We start from the raw sequence: 16,233 nt of genomic DNA, 5'->3' as shown, positions 1-16,233 counted from the left end.
TAGCTCCTATACAACCCAATCCTTTGTCTTGTGAAAACATCGGTACTAGTATTTTTGATAAGACTGGGCGACCAAAGAACTCTGGTTTATTGGAGTTTGCATAGGCTCTGGTGGTTCAACATGGGCCACATGATATCCGTTTTCTTCGCCGCTTTGACACAATGTCTGCCTATTCACATGTACTGGAACCACTACTACACGGACGAGACTATAAACGGCAAGGTTGTCAACCCGAATTATCAGTGCTACACCATGGCCGCCTTTTCTCTCGTCACTGCTGGCCTCGCGATTCTGACGGATGTCCTCATACTGCTCGTACCCGTAGCCATGATGTGGAACTTGCGCATGGCACTCCGCCAGAAATTCGCTGTCAGCGCCGTACTCTCTGTCGGCTGGATTGTAGCCATTCTCGACATTGTTCGGGTTGAAGTTTTCTATGACTTTTGGTACCCATCGAGTACCTCCAACGACCCTACGTACAAAGTTTCCATTACCCTCTCCGGCATCGAAGTCAACGTCGGGATCATGACCGCCTGCGGTCCCGCGCTTAAAGCCCTAGCAACGCGATGCGTACCGAACCTTTTCAGCTCCAAGAGCACCACACAGACGAATGCATACCACACACGCGAATACGAAACGAATTCAGGTGCTGGCACAACAAAGAGCGGCCGCTTCGTTACGACGGCGCTCCAGCCACGCGACAACAACAGTGATAGTCAAGCGCACATCGTGCGCGATAGCAGTTCGTATACAGACAACAAGAGCATAGAAGCGCCATCGATAAAGGAAGCGGCGGCGGTACCAAACAGCAATACATGGACGACCAGCAAGGGCTGAGAGTCACGTGTCGAGAAAGAGGAAATACATTTATGGACTCTGGAAAGCTTCCCAAACAGAACAACAAATGAGAAAGTACCTTTACCTCGAGACAGAATTGTGAATCCTCAAGTACTTGGATTATAGAACAGGTAATTCTCTACAATCTTAATTGTGAACATAGAAAAGCTTTCAAGTATTGTGTGCACGCTTTCGCAAACATTCTCATAATGCCCCACTCCTCAGTGCGGAGGAGGATGGCTTGATGTATAATACGCAAGCTTATTGGAAAGTACGGGAGCTACTCCGACACTGCATGCAGCTTGGAGATTTTGAAGGAAGAGGAGACGAACTTCTTCACAATCCTAGCGCGGTGATCACTTGTGCTCTGATCGGAGGAGCTTGACAATGACACCGGTCAGCTGCTCTTTCACAGCTCATCCCCTCAGCAACACCAACAACTGCGAACTAACTGACATGCTGAAAGGGAGCCTCGCTATATCAATACTATTAACGATGAGTGGGAGATGGGTAAGGCCGACAGCAGCGTCAATATCGTCGCATGCGGACAAGTTATGCGAGATCCAAAACTGCATATACACAACTTCTACCTTGGTGGTGAGCTGAAAGAATATCGTTCTACCCTCGCTCTGGACTTAACAAAAGCACTTTTGCTAAGTCTCACTAGCATAATTCAGCTGTTGAGACGTTTATCTGTATCTGCCCAGGTGTTCTGAGGACTTGGTCAGGCCCCGCAAGTATACTAATGTGAGAGGAAGATATCATGCATCCGGATCCACATCTCTAGGTATCAGTTGTCACAGTCAGTACACACGATGGGCAGAGAAAGCTTAATCCCCAGAGAGCCTCTTACCTGGATCTATAGTTGCACACCCGCTTGAAAGTTGCTTCGCACCCACCATGTAAGATTTGCTTTTTCCTTCACATCGGAGCGCATTGCCTACATCAATGAGATTGTAGCATTTCATTGGTAATGATGGTCTACATTCAGAATGTTGCCTCTTTTACTTCCTAGGTATCATATGCATATGCCACGTCAATATCGTCTATCGCCAGTTACTGCTTCTTCCGTAACTACATAAGCCTTTCCATTGAACCCAAATTTCTTAACTCCAAAAGCAAATCATCCAAGCCCAACTGATCACTACTTCAGTTACGTTCTTCCAGTTCTCCGTCGCTGCTGATATACCTGCTCAGCAGAGTGGTACCTGGCCTGATGACAGACAAATGCGAGGTTGCACCTAAAAGCTCGCATCGCCATTGATCTTCATGTCATTCACACCATTGGCGATACCTTCCGCACTGAGGCCGTTCGCCGCACCACTCTGATAGTCACGAGTGATCTCTTCAAGCATACCGGCACTGGCAGCGACGAAGCCCAAGTAAGGCCTGCTTGGGTCCAAGACGCGGGAGAGGTATTCCGGGTGGAATTGGACACCAACGAACCAGGGGTGGTCCTTGATTTCAATAACCTCCATACGTACACCAGCGTCGTCTTTGCCGACGAAGCTCAAGCCACCCTTTTCGAGCGTCTCGATGTAGTCGGGGTTGACTTCGTAGCGGTGACGGTGACGTTCAAGAATCTCTTCCTTGCCAGCGTATAGAGCGCGGAGCTTAGACCACTCGCTACCCGGCTGGAAGAGAGTCGGTCGGAGACCCAGACGCATCGATGCGCCCATGGTCGTCTTGTCGACCTCCGGCATGAACATGATGAGCTTGTTCTGGGCATCGCCGTTGAACTCCTCGGAAGTTGCGTCCTTGATACCACAAACGTTGCGAGCGTACTCAATGACGGCGATTTGCATGCCTAGACAGACACCAAGATATGGCTTCTTGTGCTCACGCGCCCAAGTAGCTGCCGAGATCATACCCTCTGTGGCACGCTGACCGAAACCGCCAGGCACAAGGATACCAGATGCCTTGACAACCTCATGCCAAGCCTTGTGGTACTTTTCAGGGTCTGTCTTTTGACACTTAGGCTCCAGGTGATCTGAATCAACCCAGCGAATGTCCAGTTTCCTCCTGCATCGCATCGTGGCGTGTTCCAACGACTTGACGACTGACAAATACGAGTCCTGGAGTTCAACGTACTTTCCGACCAGTGCAATCGTCACCGGGTCGTGAAAGCGACTGTCGTGGCCTGTAAGCGACTGCCATTGCGCCCAGATATGGTTGCCCTTCTGCAGCATTGAGGGCGAGATAGAGGTCTGCTCAAGAGCAAGGAACTGGCGGACCATGGGGATCAATCTCTGTTGCTCGAGAAGCATGGGTACTTGGTAGATGGACGGCATGTCACGCACAACCAGGACTTGTTCGTTTTCGACCTGGCAGAAGTGGGCAATCTTCTCGACCGCAGAGGCTTCGAGTTCGCGTTCGCAACGGCAGGCAATCTAGAACAGTCAATCATTTACTCACAACACAGGTGACAGTGCACTCCAAGGACAGATGCGCCAGCTAGTCGCCAACACAAAGGTCTTGGAGTTGCCCAGCGAAAATGTACGCACCAGATCCGGGATCAGACCGTTACTCCTCACCGCCTTGATGGCCTGCTGCGTAGGCTTCGTCTTCTGCTCGCCGTGAATAACAGGCACATACGAGACGTGAATCTGCATAAAGTTGTTCTTGCCCGCGCGTCTCCTGAGCTGGCTCATAGCCTCGATGAAGGGCATGCTCTCAATATCACCCACAGTACCTCCCAACTCGATTATGCAGACGTCAGGCTCCTCGCCTGAGTCATCGACGGGTATCCGCGCGACTTTCTCGATCCAGTCCTGAATCGCATCGGTGATGTGTGGGACGACTTGAACGGTTTTACCCAGATAGTCGCCCTTGCGCTCCCGTTCGATGACGTGCTGGTAGATCTTGCCGGTGGTGATGTTGTTGTCGCGTGTGAGGGTGATGTTGAGGTAGCGCTCGTAGTTACCGAGATCGAGGTCAACTTCGCCGCCATCGGAGAGGACGAACACTTCGCCATGCCTATAGATAGTTTAGTTTAGATATAGCAATCATGCTGGCGAGGCCTACTCCTTCGGGTTCATAGTCCCTGCATCTACATTGAGGTATGGGTCGACCTTGATCGACGAGACGTGCTAAGACGTCAGTATGGTCGGCAGAGCGCGTCAGTTCGCTGCACTTATCTTGAGACCGATCGTCTTGAGCAAGAGGCCCGTAGACGAGGCTGTGACGCGTCAATTAGCAGCGGTACATAAAACGAAGATTCCTGTGCATAAGTTGCTGTGCAGTGGTGCAGTTCGGCAACGCTCTAAGAGCCATGATCCTAGAGAGGATGATGTGCTCTGCATAGACCACAAAAGCCCTGCAGACTCGAACTCGCGTGAGATTTCTCGCGCACGTCACAAGAGCTTACCTATGATACCCTGTGTATACGCATTAGTGGTGATCAAAGGCGCGGCAACCTGCAGCTTACCTTCCCCACGCCGCTGATGACGCCGCCAGACACAAGCACGTATTTCATGATGTTTTGCTTTTGGTGCCTCAATCGGTTATGGGGAAGGGGAGGGAAGGAAGGAAAGCTGAGATTTTGCACGCGTTAAGTTGGAAAGAAAATCGACGCATGGACCATCTAGCGGGGCTGATCCCCGCATTAGCGTCCTCGAGGCGTGAGGCTTGCCTGGCGACCATCATCCTTCGGCGAATCTTGACCTCACAGCTTCATTGATGAGGCATAATGCTGCTAGCCTAGCTAGCGTCACTTTGTGTTATTTGCAAATACGAGCTATCAGAAATGGTATCGTGCTCCTTTCCATCGAATATCAAATGCATTACAATATAGCCGCCGCACCGAGTCGTCCGACCCCTCTTGTATTGCGCGAACGCCATGCAAACAGCCTCGTCGCCACCAGCTAGAAAATTAAGATGTAGATCGTCCGAGGGAATGTTGTTGGTTCATCATGTCGTCAAGATGCAAGTCGGTATCTGCGAAAAATGCTCCAGATAACCCAGGTAGCAGCCCACGCCGTCCGCTGTAGTTGATGCTTGTGAGAAAAGTAAATGCCGTAGAGGTTATGTTCAGATAGTTATTCCCTGCGCCTCCGCTTCAACTCATCCTCCTCTTTATTATCGTGCTCTTGACTTGCGGTAAGTCGTTTGCGCGCCAGTGCTTTCTCATTGCCTTTCTTTACTTGGATGTTGCATCCTTGTAACTTCAATGCTCGGGTAAGAGCACTGCTTGGTCTCATGCCAGGAAAGTCCTTGGCCGTATAGACGGTGAAGACGTCGCTCAAGACTTCGGTAAGTATTGGCGAAAAGCCTCCCACGTGGAGGTTCATCGGATCGATACGCATTAGGACGAATCGAAGTCGGTATTTGCCATGTGTACGACACGAAAGGTCTGGAAAGCAGAAGAAGCAACCTTCGGCATCATGCTCATCCTTTGCTACTGATGGCGATGCCACGAGCTGACCCATTAATCGCCGCGTCGTTCGCCTGTCGGGCTGTATGAGCGCTGTCTCTTCGTTCGTCCCCTCGGCATTCCAGAGTGTGCAATGAACCACGTTGAGCGAGTAACGTAGTTCTTCTTGCTCTGCGGCACCGGTTTTCGGATCTGTTACAAGGAGCTGGATGATTGGCGGTGGGTCAATTACCCTTCGGTCACGTTCTCCGAACCCACATGCTCGCGCGGCGATGGGTTGTTGCCGCACACGAAGTTCGTAGTTCAAGTTTCTGTATGCGTCAGTGGGAGATCGCTTACTTGGTCAGTGTGGAAGTATCCTTACAGCTGCTCGTTGTATACCGGCTGTGGTATCGAACCTGGTAATGGAATTGCTCGATGCTGTTTTTGAGGTGGAGGAGCCGTTGCAGGCGGCTCCGAATACGCAATGGCACCGAGTGGGGCTGCTATGGAGCCTCGATGTGATTGTGAATGCTGGCGGGAACCTACGGATCCGCGGAATGGAGTACTACTCGATGCATAGCTCGGTGTATACCCAGGTGACGGCAGTGGAGGATATGACCTTTGCTGCGAGGCCTCTACTGGGGATGTGAGAGATGAGTATGGCTGCTCGTGGTGTTGACTATGATGGTAGTGCCGGGGTTCCTCGTAAGGATAGCGGTGTTCTGTCAATCTCCGCGGTCCTCTGCTGTCAAACTCGGAACGTGGTGAGATGGAAGGGCCATATTGCTGAGGCGAATATGGAGGGTCTGATCTGGGTGGGGTGTAGGGATTTGAATGTTGTAGTAGTTTCTCAACAGGAGCTGCTGATCTATGTACGGAGGGCGGCTGGGGGTAGTCTTGTCGCGGAGGCAATCCAGCATGAATCGAGGGCAGTTGGTTGATGGGTGAGCGGAACTGGTGATCGGACCGGGGTGGTACAGCGTCTGGTGGGATCTCTAGCGGGGGAAGTCGGCGGTGAGAATAGTCGAGGAAGCCAGGGGGCGAGAAGATGGGAAGTTTCTGGGTCTCAGTCATATCTGGAGCAGGATGAGAAGTTGTTGTCAGAGGGAGCGACGGCGGCGGAGGAGGTGGAGGTGGTTGGGACATGCGTGTATTATTATTTGGCCGGGCCAGGACACGATGCACGAAGCCGCATTGGGATGATGTTTGTGTTCAGTTCGGAGGCTCTTTTCAAATTGGGAGCAGCAGGGAGTGGTGCAGTGTTGGACAAGACGTCAGGAATGGGGGCACTGCCTCGAGTGTGGCGGCGTTGGTAGTTTATAGTTTAATGTCCCTTGTAGGCGACCCTGTACGTATCTGGATCGCCAGCAGCCAGATCGACGGTCGGATGCTTGGATTCAGCAATGGCGACGTTGAAGTGGAGGCGCTCTGACGCCTTAAAACAACGGGCGCCCGGGAAGAGGAAAGGATGCAGACGGGGGTGGGCCCGCAGCACCCTGTTCACTCGCAAGCCTCACGCCAACCGTCAAGAGTAGCCGGCTCGGAGCATAAATTTTGACCAGGACAGCGATAAGTGCAGCGATGAGTGCGTGGATCCGAGCTTGGCGGGCAGCTGCTAGTCCCCAGGTTTCTGACTTGGGTTGGTGCAAGCGATATGAAGGCCGGGAGATGGGCACTATGTACAGTACAAGCAGGTGATTGTGTGGAGAAAGTAGTCATGTATGTTCCTCATGGTCTAGGGTTTAGGTGAGCTAGTCGGTGCATGTGGTCTCTGCGGCAGTCCACTCTGTCTTCTCACCGCGTTCGCAGCCCATGCAGCTGGAGACTTTGGGACGCGACTGGCTCAGGACTCGTGTCTAGCTCCGAACTGGCTTCGCAGTATTTTCGTGGGGCGTCACCGAATAGGCTGGCGGCCGGGTAAAAGAGAGACAAACAACGGCGTCCCGGTTTCGCAGGCACGTCTGTTTCGAATCAAGACAGACCAGGGTGTTGCACACTGTGACCGGGCGGCAGCCAATATGGAGCAATATGCCAGATATCACGTAACTCGGTCCATGGGCGCTGGCGAGCGGAGGGTAGCATCGCGAGCGGCAGACGCTTTCACATTCGGCGAGGGTCCAGATAGAGTGAAGGAGTGGCTGCAGCACGAACCTGGGAAAGGCTTGACGGGCCCATCTGTCAGAGCGGGCGCAGGCCAATGGCGAGGCTGGAGGATTGCGGCTAAAAGCGATCTGCCCTGCGACGCCTTTCTTGTCCGTCTCCGCGCACCCACTTGGAGCGGGTGGGGTCTGCTGCCATGCTGGATGAGCTATAGGTGGCCCAAACTCTGGTGGTGGTGAACCCAGTCAGGACGGCTACCGGGCTTTTGGAAGACGGCTGCCGTCTCATGCGCCCATCAATCAGTGACATGAGACATTGCCTCCGCACCTGGCTATCGGACTCGATAGTCAACGGGCACGGCCGCCCAAACGATGTCGGTGGCTTGCGCTTGCCCAAGGTGGGCGACCGTTGTCGTTAACAGCAGACATTAAGACACACATACATCGCTTCCATGGCTGCGACGCGAATCACGGCGGTTCGCTTGCGGCGCAACGGTTTGAAGAGAGTGGCAGGAGATTGGGAGAAGCGTCATGGGGTGTGTGTTGTTCAGCGGGTGACTTGGGCATGGTATGCGGCAGTTGCAACAGTCGCTGCTACCATGCAGACTGATAATATACAGTGTCAGGCATAATAACCACCGACCCAGCCATAATCAACCAGACTTTGTGCATCGTCTAGACAAAGGCTTAGAGTGCAAAGTCGATTGGCAGTGCAGATGAAGTTGATCTAGATGACGCCTATTTGCAAACCTCGGAACGCTCATCGCCTGAGTAACAGAGTTGCAATGGCACCCTGGCAGACGGCACCTATTTGGAAATGCTAGCGCCGCTCCTCCTATTGCCTCCTCTACTCATTCAGGTAGGCTCCAACTCTGATATTGCTGCCCGCACGGATCCAGCGTACCTGCGCTGCCCCCTAGCCTAGCCGCGTCCGCTGTGTGCTACCTCGAGCGGGCGCATGTCTGCTTTGACACACTCCTCCTTTTCCTACCCCTCACCTCCCATCGCAACATTGCCTTCGGTGAACAGGTCCGCCAATTGTTCGACCTGGCACGTGTGGCAGCCAATCGTCTGCCCGAGCACCTGCCGTCTCTGAGTTTTACGCGACTTCCCAACCTGCTGACCACTCACCTCCCACCTCGCACATCTCTCACCGCCCGTCCCCCCCCTCCAGAATACACACCACGCTGCTGCTCGACGGCGCATGAATCACGTCGCCACTCATCCACCACAGGGCCACCAAGAAACTCCCCGGTCGCGATCGACACGCAGCCTCGACGGAGCCGTCATGGCTACTGAGTTTGGCAACTACAAGGGTAGGTGCGAACCGATCTCACCAAGACGGGCTGTTGGCGTCCTGACATGTTCTCAAAGCGGCGTCTACTCGGCAATTGCTGCCTTGCTTCGACTCGTGCTGACTCGCCTGCAGATTATAGTGGGGTGTCAAAACTGCCTGCCTCTGCGACTCACCTTCTTGACCCACGTCTAAAAATCCTGGCTACGCTGATCCCCGGAATCTTTGCCGCCAAGCACTGTTTGGACATCGGCTGTAATGCTGGCAGCGTCTCAATCCAACTATGTAAGTGTAGGAAGGATACCCCTGCTACCTCCTGCAACCGACTATTACCACGTCTTGTCGATATTGATCAACTTGCAGCATTCGATTTTCAAGCGGCATCCGTCACGGGCATCGATATCGATCCCAAGCTGATTGCCCAGGCCGAGAAGCTCCTGGCCCTGCGTGCTTCCCGTGCGAAACCCCCCACGAGTGGCTCGGCACCCGTTGTCGACTACTTTCCTATATCGGCCGTGCTCACTCATGGATACCGGATTGAACCGCAAAACAAGGCTGCGCATAGCGCATCCACTGTGTCAGCTGCTTGGCCGCGTGTAACCTTCTTCTCTGCAGATTGGGCCGTACCCTCAGCCCACGACGTCGAGGAGTCATATGATGTGATCCTGGCATTATCCGTCATTAAATGGATCCACCTCCAACATCGAGACGCTGGTCTAGTTGCGTTCTTTGAGAAGTGCGCCTCGTCGTTGCGAACGGGTGGATACCTCGTTATTGAACTCCAGGGCTGGGACTCATATCAGAAGGCCGTTCGCCCAAACCACTCTCCGCATTTCCAGCAGGCTTTGAAGGAGCTCGAGTTACGTCCGGAAACTTCATTCGACACTCTCCTTGCGAACCAAGGCCTACGGCTCTGCGCTTCATCAGATGCACTTCCTCGTCGCATCAGTGTCTATCGAAAAGCCTGAGCACTTTTTGAACATATCGGTAGGGTTGAACAGTCTACCACCAGGATCACGTTTCATCGCCTTCAAGTACCCAATCTTTAGCATCGGGAATTACCATTTCATCTTGCTCGGGAGATGTTCAACACACCCATGGCATTCCCCACTTCGACTAATCGTTACACTCTGGCGCACGGTCACTCTGCAATTATTATCCGTCCCTTGCCGTATCAGCGCCTATCGCACCTGGGCTCTCTATTCTGTTGGTTGGTAAATTTTGGATTGAGTATTGCTATTCACGAGACTTCGACCACTATCCCAAGCCGCGGTCAGTTACTACAAACGGCTGGTCTGCGCTCCACTTTCTTGGGGTTCTCCGGGCCTGAACCCTGCATGCCGATCGTCCCTCCTCACCATTCCGGGTTCCATCCCTCCATGCATCGTACGATTGCGGCAGCTGTGTAAGTAAAGATCGACCAAATAACAGGATTTTCAAAGTTTCGGTCTGGATGTTCGCCTCAATATCGAGATATGCAGCTATAACCTGGCCTTGGTAGTAGCAGCGACCACGAAAGTCATCTCTGGCAGGCCACGCTGGAGCAGGTATGAGGTCGCGAAACCTGCATTAGCCGCCTCACTACATAATCCGCAGTACTAACCAATGATGGCTCGGAAGCTTTTCGGCACATACCGGATACCCAGTTCTGTGGTTCTCCAGACCGTAAGTCACATGTCATCCACTAATACAAACCTTATCCCACACCGGATCTCGTGCAGGCCGAGATTTTCTACTATACTATCATGTCTACTACGAGCCGCACCATCCCTCTTTACACGTCATTTCCTAATGGCCGGCTCTAGATGTTTCGATAATTGTTGATCGCCTTCTGGTCGAGATAATGTGACAAATGCTAGATCACTGAAAGGCAAGTTCGGCGAATCGATAGTACCATGATTTAACCTAGCCGGCCATCGGCGACCGGTTATGAACATCATAGAACCTGGAATCGTCAAACTCTCAGTGATAGGACGACTGATGATCCTGTAGAAGTGGAGACGCAATGTGACCTTCTCGTCACAATCGAACTATTTCCGCTTTCGTGACTTCATGGACACATAAATCTCTCAAGTTTCTTCCTGTTCTTCCTGGTTCTCCGCGACTGCCGCAGGGGTTCGAGCACTTGTCTTCCCTGATCAGCATGTAACGAAATACAGCTCGCAGATACTGGAAAAGCTGGCTGTTAAGAGAGCTCGCCACAGAAAGTGCCGTACGTTACTACAAATCTTGATCAAACAAATGGTCTACTACCGGACCTGCACTGTACCAAGCCTCACCTGTTAGACGCGATTGAACTGGGATCTTGTTCGAAGAGCAGATCCCATGCTCTGCAAGATACATCTACCAGTACATGAGTGCATACAAACCCAAGACTTGGAATTCTAACCACTATTTTTGCTAGGAACACCTTGCATAAGCTCAAGATCTCAAGAGGTGCTTGATCTCACAGTTGGAGCTAACTCTCGTAGAAGATTGATACTGCACAGCCAGACCAATATCCAGTTTCAACCGCATTTACTTAGCCGTACAGTAACAGGAGCTTGCTTCCCCGAAAGCTGTGCCATAGAACACCATTGCAGCATCTTATGAACTATTAAGTCCACCGCAGCAATGTGCGGAGACACGATCTTGTCTTTGCCATGAAGAAGACGCCGATGATGCACTCCCCTGCCAACCGAGCAATCTTCTGACTATTGTCGTCAGCAAGGCTAAGCCTATCGGGATCCAGCATCTATGCTTGCTTGCGTTGTACGGCGGCCAACATGGCCACCGATAAACGCACCGGCAGTTTCTCTCTAGCCGAGAGGGTAAACCACCATGGATGCTTTTATGCCGTGCTCGAGAGTGTCAGCTTTGGCTAGCCAACTGCAGCGTGGTATATCGATCGTGAACGGTATCGCTGTTCGTGTTCTTACGATCGCCAGTTCATTCAGTGTCTACTGCGCTATGCATGGCATGCAACTATCGAGGAAGATTGGTCGATACTGAATACGCCCTATACAGTGTTTGCGAGACTGGGGAATGCCGACTAAATGGGGCGCTCCACTGATGGACAACGCATCGACGGATAACTGCTTCGTGGACACACCACGTCCCGCACAGCAGCGCCTTGCACAAGTGATGCTGCCCAAGAGCATGTCGTGAGCTGGCTTTGAGTGACAACACAACCACTGCACGTTGCGCTTATCTCCTCAACTTGAACATTTGATGATAACACACAAAGAACAACGTGACGGCATTGGAAAACCATTGTCAAATGCAGGTCGCATGTGCAGCAAGTAGGGCGTACTACGATCAGCCACCACCACTACCTCCCACGTTGTTTTGTTTTCGTACTCGTTGTGGTTGTGATGCGCTCATATTTGCCATCTTCTCAGCAGGTCTTGCAGCTACTTCGATTACGTATGCCAGGAAAGCCCAATGACACCGAGCGTTCATGAATCTACCAGGGGGCATGCAGAACATAGTTTCTGTCGTGAAACCTTCCAGCACATCGCCCTTGCCTTGCCACGAACACTTGCATCTTGCTCCCGAAACACGAACTCGACATCGGCCAGTATGTTCGAAGGATTGCGCTGCAGGGAGCGCGAATTGACCATTTCCTGCGTTTCCTCGACGTGTTCAGACGGGAGAGCATTGTCGACGCTCTAAGTCGGCGAAGCGCGGGGCTGGGAAATAGCTTCTGGCCACCTCACCTTGCCGCATCGGAGACTTTTGTACCTTCGACAAATGCTCCTTCTTCCCTTCCCTGGGCTTCGCAGGGACCGAACGCAAGGCGATACTAGCGAAAGGACGATCCCCGTCCTTGGTTCGCGATGGCAATGATGCATAGCTGCTGGACTTTCTGCGGTGGCGGAACATCTCAGCTTGGATGAACATCCACTTGTAACTAGGCGGGAAGCCAAGCACTGCACCATACGGGCTATATAACTTCAAGCAGCGTGGAAGTAGGTCTCACGGGATTCCTGTCGTCCCTTCTGACGTGTACCGGACCACGATTCAAGCAACGTAGCTTGCGCCGGAACTCCAGGTTGAGCCGAACAAAAAGCAACCATCTTCTCTTCTCTACCAAGCTGCGACAGCCAGGTAAGCATCAGAAGCGCGCGTAACATCAATGTGGCAGCATGTGTGTTGTTCACGCCTCAGCTGCTGAGGCGTTAAGGAACGGGCGTCGTATAGGTCGCTTAGGGGGTATGAAACGGCTTCGTGCTGACCGTGCGATAGGCTTCCTTGACGAGTCTCGCGCGGGCGCCTCTCACGATCCCTCTTGCAGATCTCTGGTTATTTGACATCCTGCCGAAGTCAGACGTAAGCCGGATCCTTGCTTTTGCCAAAGCGAATGACCTTCCGAGCTTGGTCACACAGAGCTAGACAACACTCAACACGACTCGGCATCTTGCCGGAGCTACGGAGATCTACTACATATACATACGCCATCGAAAACCACTCGTAGAACAAAGCAGACCGACGCCGAGCGCTGATCTCCGCTTACCGACCGCGAGCGCATCGAGCGCATCACCGAGGCCATGCCACCCGCGAGCTCGTCCTTCACGCCCCTCAATATCCAAGACAATGTCGTACCAGAGTGGCTGGATGCCTTCACCCTGACCGCGCCCCCAAACACCGATCTATGGAGGAAACCACCATCAGGGGATATATCGACGGCTCCAATTCTCTACACCGCTCTGCGCAACCCTTTCATAGTAGCAGAAGTCACAGTTTCAGCAGACTGGGAGCTCGAATGGGACCAGGGAGGACTGGTCATATTCGCGGGCACACCGCCAGGGCAGATGCCGGTAGCAACAGCAAACGCGACAACGACACTTGAGGTCCCAAATGTTGCGAGCATATGTTTGAATGATAGCGCGGCCCCGAGTTCCGCCATGTCACTCTCGCAAACCTCCAGTATTGACGATGTTGAGAGGTACAACACCACAACTTCACAAAGCCCAGCAGAGGATTCAGATACCAGGCCCCAGTTAGAGCGTGGCCCTCCACCACCGTATGTTGCTCCTGCGCCAGCATCCAAGTGGGCCAAAGTTGGGCTTGAGTTTTCCAGCAACGCGTGTCATGCCAGTTGTGTGGTCGCAAATGGCGTAGGTGCAGACTGGTCATTGAGCGCACTCCCACCCCATCAACAACGACGCATGGACTTGCGAGTCAAGATTGAGCGCATCGGTTACGCGCTGTGGGTCTCATACGAGGATGAACTGTCAGGCTGGAAGAAGCTGAGAGAGGTCACCTGGTTCTTCTGGGGTGTGGAAGACAAAGCCGTACGCGTTGGCGTTTATGCGAGCCGACCTGCAAACTTTGGCATCTCCATGTGGGACCGAAGACACGCTGCAGGACTGAATAGAGGAGACCGAGATCTTTGTGTTGAATTTGAAGGTTTGGAGATTTTCTAATCAAGAAAGAGACCGCCATGTTTAAGATTCCGTCGCCATGTCTTCTTCTCTTTGATTCATCGCCGCGTTTCTCAGCTGTTCATGCGGTTTAGGATATCTGCGCGTGGTTTCTCTCCTTGCTTCACGGACTTCTTTCATCCCTCCATCTCTAATCATTCTAATATTATGCGCGTCGTGATCATTTTTACAATTCATTTCTTTGTATCTATTCGCTTTTTGCCGCGTACGGCGTTGCTTCGGCGCTTGCCACAATCTTCAGCTCGTAACGTTGCACTCAAGCTGTGGCGACTCTTCATGCACTGCCACCCCTCTTATTACATATTGTGTCCATCTCACCGCTTCTTCGTATCCGCTTATTGTTGTTTTACATGATGGATAAGGATGAGCGCTGGTGTGCCATCTCATTTCTGACTTTGTCATCATCTTCCACCCTTGTTCATTATCTAGCATCTATCTATCTACATAATATCACATTTATTCGGTATTATCCTAAGCATGCACCCGATTTTAGTATGGAGTGAGCCTCATGCAGTGGTGTAAGTTGGATGTGCCTTTCGCATGTGTGATAATCATGTGAACGCGATCCTGCGAAGCAGGCGCGTTTGTTTACTGAGCTCCACAACAACATCATACTCCTTACGGCGATAAACGCTCAGAGATGCAAAGTAGAATTGAAGAGAATGGCAACAGTCATGATGGTCAGATGTGCACCAACGACAGACACAAACGTTGCGTGCAAACAACGAAGCTCATCTTTAGTCTTGCGACTCCGAGAAACATGCTTCATCAGCAGACTGGAAGAACACAAGTTCCGCCTTAGGCGACGCCGCAATTTGACTCTTGACATTCCTTTCGTACGAAGATCTTTCACACTCGTCCACTCGCCACTTCGTCTTAGACGCAAGTTCTGGTACTCCCAGCTATCGCAATGTCCATGGAACTCCTGCTGCTAGGCCTAATGCTATTTGCAGCTTGTGGAACTAGTTGTACTCTAGTGGAATCTCAACCGGTTGTTTCTGCGGACGGAAACTCTGTCGAGGGCTACGCCACACGATCTTCAATTAAAAAACACGCTTCATTACCTCGGCGCTCATGCTCACAAAAGAGCATGCAGGTGAACACAGCCGGCATGCTGGCTCAGATACCTAGTGTAGATCCCAAAGTCGCGTGTTGGGCTACTCCTTTCTGTAACTCGATGCTTACAGATTTCGCATACTGCTACAACATGACGGGAAGTATGAAGGATCCCAACGCCGATGACGGACGGAGCGAGATATACCAACGCTGTCTTTGCAAAGGCAGAGGGGATACGTACAAAGAGTAAGCGTCCGCGCTCCTTCATTCACCAAGAGTTCACCATCTCTAACATTTCTGACATAGCATCATTTCGAGCGACGGAAAAGTCGAGAAAGACAATGTGATGCAGTGCTATGAGTGTCTGGAGCAAGCTGGCGTCGATATTGAAGATATCAATCAACCTAGCAGACAGCTTGAATGGAAGATACATGGCTTCTGCAACACGGCAACTCCAAACCTCTACGACCTTCTCTTCTCATTCCTAGTCTGGCTCAGGTCAACGAATGTACCGGTCGACCACGACAATGGATTGGGCAGGGTATCAGCCATCTTGACGCTTTCCAGCCGCTTCGGGAGCACAAGTGGAATGAACCAGGCTACTGGAATTGTCAGCCTGCCTACAAGTGTGCCAGGGGGGTGGTCGCCAAGTACTCGTACATCTGGAGACGCAATACCAACGCAGTATCTACAGCAGTTACCAAAGAACTGGCCTTACACAGCTTATGGTGTAGCGAGAAAGGCTGATCAAACTACCTCTTTCCCCTTGACGGATCCCAGTTCGACGGGTGTAACGACGGCGTGGCTCTACTACAAGATAGCTTGGAATCCGCGACCACTATTCACTCCGGCAATAGCGGGGAACGGCATGTACCAACCAGCGCTTCAAGACTGGGTGCCATCTCTTTTAGATGCAACAAGTCCCATGTTGCCCACACTTACGTCCACAGTCATACCCATCACGCCTCTGATAACGGCACCGACGTCCTTCATCGTAGGGCAGCAGAGAAGACAAGGGCTCACAATGGATGATATATGGAGTGAGATAGAGAGGGTGAGAGAGAGGCAATTCGACACGCAAAATGAGGGAACCAAGAGTATGTAGCATGAGACTATTTGTATCATAATTACGTATTAACTATACTATATATCAACCTTCCAAATTGA

The 16,233-nt window shown here is 52.0% G+C and overlaps 8 protein-coding genes across 8 annotated transcripts; 5 read left to right on the top strand and 3 right to left on the bottom strand.

The window, feature by feature from the left end:
- Positions 1-131: 131 nt before the first annotated feature.
- On the top strand, positions 132-939 carry CC77DRAFT_1015588 (hypothetical protein). The gene has a single exon (XM_018524059.1). The coding sequence runs from the start codon at positions 253-255 to the stop codon at positions 835-837; it is 585 nt and encodes a 194-aa protein (XP_018391687.1). The 5' UTR covers positions 132-252; the 3' UTR covers positions 838-939.
- Positions 940-1,803: 864 nt separating this feature from the next.
- Positions 1,804-4,332, bottom strand: CC77DRAFT_1015587 (CTP synthase-like protein). The gene is made up of 5 exons (XM_018524058.1): positions 4,265-4,332; positions 3,975-4,214; positions 3,862-3,923; positions 3,342-3,813; positions 1,804-3,227 (listed from the first exon to the last, which is right to left on the bottom strand). The coding sequence occupies exons 3-5, from the start codon at positions 3,873-3,875 to the stop codon at positions 2,079-2,081; spliced, it is 1,635 nt and encodes a 544-aa protein (XP_018391686.1). The 5' UTR covers positions 3,876-3,923; positions 3,975-4,214; positions 4,265-4,332; the 3' UTR covers positions 1,804-2,078.
- CC77DRAFT_34210 (hypothetical protein) lies at positions 3,835-4,398 on the top strand. Its single transcript, XM_018531332.1, has one exon. It carries the CDS (start codon positions 3,940-3,942, stop codon positions 4,279-4,281), a length of 342 nt encoding a protein of 113 aa, XP_018391685.1. The 5' UTR covers positions 3,835-3,939; the 3' UTR covers positions 4,282-4,398.
- Positions 4,399-4,593: 195 nt separating this feature from the next.
- On the bottom strand, positions 4,594-6,773 carry CC77DRAFT_34254 (hypothetical protein). Its single transcript, XM_018531334.1, has 2 exons — positions 5,574-6,773; positions 4,594-5,520 (listed from the first exon to the last, which is right to left on the bottom strand). The coding sequence occupies exons 1-2, from the start codon at positions 6,335-6,337 to the stop codon at positions 4,875-4,877; spliced, it is 1,410 nt and encodes a 469-aa protein (XP_018391684.1). The 5' UTR covers positions 6,338-6,773; the 3' UTR covers positions 4,594-4,874.
- Positions 6,774-8,617: 1,844 nt separating this feature from the next.
- Positions 8,618-9,827, top strand: CC77DRAFT_34252 (Bin3-domain-containing protein). The gene has a single exon (XM_018531333.1). The coding sequence runs from the start codon at positions 8,653-8,655 to the stop codon at positions 9,550-9,552; it is 900 nt and encodes a 299-aa protein (XP_018391683.1). The 5' UTR covers positions 8,618-8,652; the 3' UTR covers positions 9,553-9,827.
- Positions 9,828-12,808: 2,981 nt separating this feature from the next.
- Positions 12,809-14,119, top strand: CC77DRAFT_34122 (hypothetical protein). Its single transcript, XM_018531331.1, has one exon. It carries the CDS (start codon positions 13,114-13,116, stop codon positions 13,990-13,992), a length of 879 nt encoding a protein of 292 aa, XP_018391682.1. The 5' UTR covers positions 12,809-13,113; the 3' UTR covers positions 13,993-14,119.
- A 488-nt stretch (positions 14,120-14,607) lies between these two features.
- Positions 14,608-14,850, bottom strand: CC77DRAFT_1015579 (hypothetical protein). Its single transcript, XM_018524057.1, has one exon. The coding sequence runs from the start codon at positions 14,837-14,839 to the stop codon at positions 14,645-14,647; it is 195 nt and encodes a 64-aa protein (XP_018391681.1). The 5' UTR covers positions 14,840-14,850; the 3' UTR covers positions 14,608-14,644.
- A 367-nt stretch (positions 14,851-15,217) lies between these two features.
- On the top strand, positions 15,218-16,171 carry CC77DRAFT_1090178 (hypothetical protein; the record flags this gene model as incomplete). The annotated part of the gene is made up of 2 exons (XM_018529509.1): positions 15,218-15,312; positions 15,373-16,171. The coding sequence occupies 2 exons, from the start codon at positions 15,218-15,220 to the stop codon at positions 16,169-16,171; spliced, it is 894 nt and encodes a 297-aa protein (XP_018391680.1).
- Between the last annotated feature and the right edge of the window lie 62 nt (positions 16,172-16,233).

This window comes from Alternaria alternata (assembly GCF_001642055.1).
Source record: "Alternaria alternata strain SRC1lrK2f unplaced genomic scaffold CC77scaffold_1, whole genome shotgun sequence".
Lineage (NCBI taxonomy): Eukaryota > Fungi > Ascomycota > Dothideomycetes > Pleosporales > Pleosporaceae > Alternaria > Alternaria alternata.
The sequence above is the reverse complement of the archived record's forward strand: the minus strand, read 5'-3'. Positions and strand labels throughout refer to the sequence as shown.

Bases quoted from the DNA above. Each gene is read 5' to 3' on its own strand.
- CC77DRAFT_1015588 (XM_018524059.1), top strand. From the start codon at position 253: ATGGCCGCCTTTTCTCTCGTCACTGCTGGCCTCGCGATTCTGACGGAT.
- CC77DRAFT_1015587 (XM_018524058.1), bottom strand. The intron at 3,228-3,341 runs GTGCGTACATTT...TGACTGTTCTAG, and splicing joins ACGGTCTGATCCCGGATCTG to ATTGCCTGCCGTTGCGAACG.
- CC77DRAFT_34210 (XM_018531332.1), top strand. From the start codon at position 3,940: ATGGTCGGCAGAGCGCGTCAGTTCGCTGCACTTATCTTGAGACCGATC.
- CC77DRAFT_34254 (XM_018531334.1), bottom strand. From the start codon at position 6,337: ATGTCCCAACCACCTCCACCTCCTCCGCCGCCGTCGCTCCCTCTGACA. The intron at 5,521-5,573 runs GTAAGGATACTT...TGACGCATACAG, and splicing joins CCGGTATACAACGAGCAGCT to AAACTTGAACTACGAACTTC.
- CC77DRAFT_34252 (XM_018531333.1), top strand. From the start codon at position 8,653: ATGTTCTCAAAGCGGCGTCTACTCGGCAATTGCTGCCTTGCTTCGACT.
- CC77DRAFT_34122 (XM_018531331.1), top strand. From the start codon at position 13,114: ATGCCACCCGCGAGCTCGTCCTTCACGCCCCTCAATATCCAAGACAAT.
- CC77DRAFT_1015579 (XM_018524057.1), bottom strand. From the start codon at position 14,839: ATGTCAAGAGTCAAATTGCGGCGTCGCCTAAGGCGGAACTTGTGTTCT.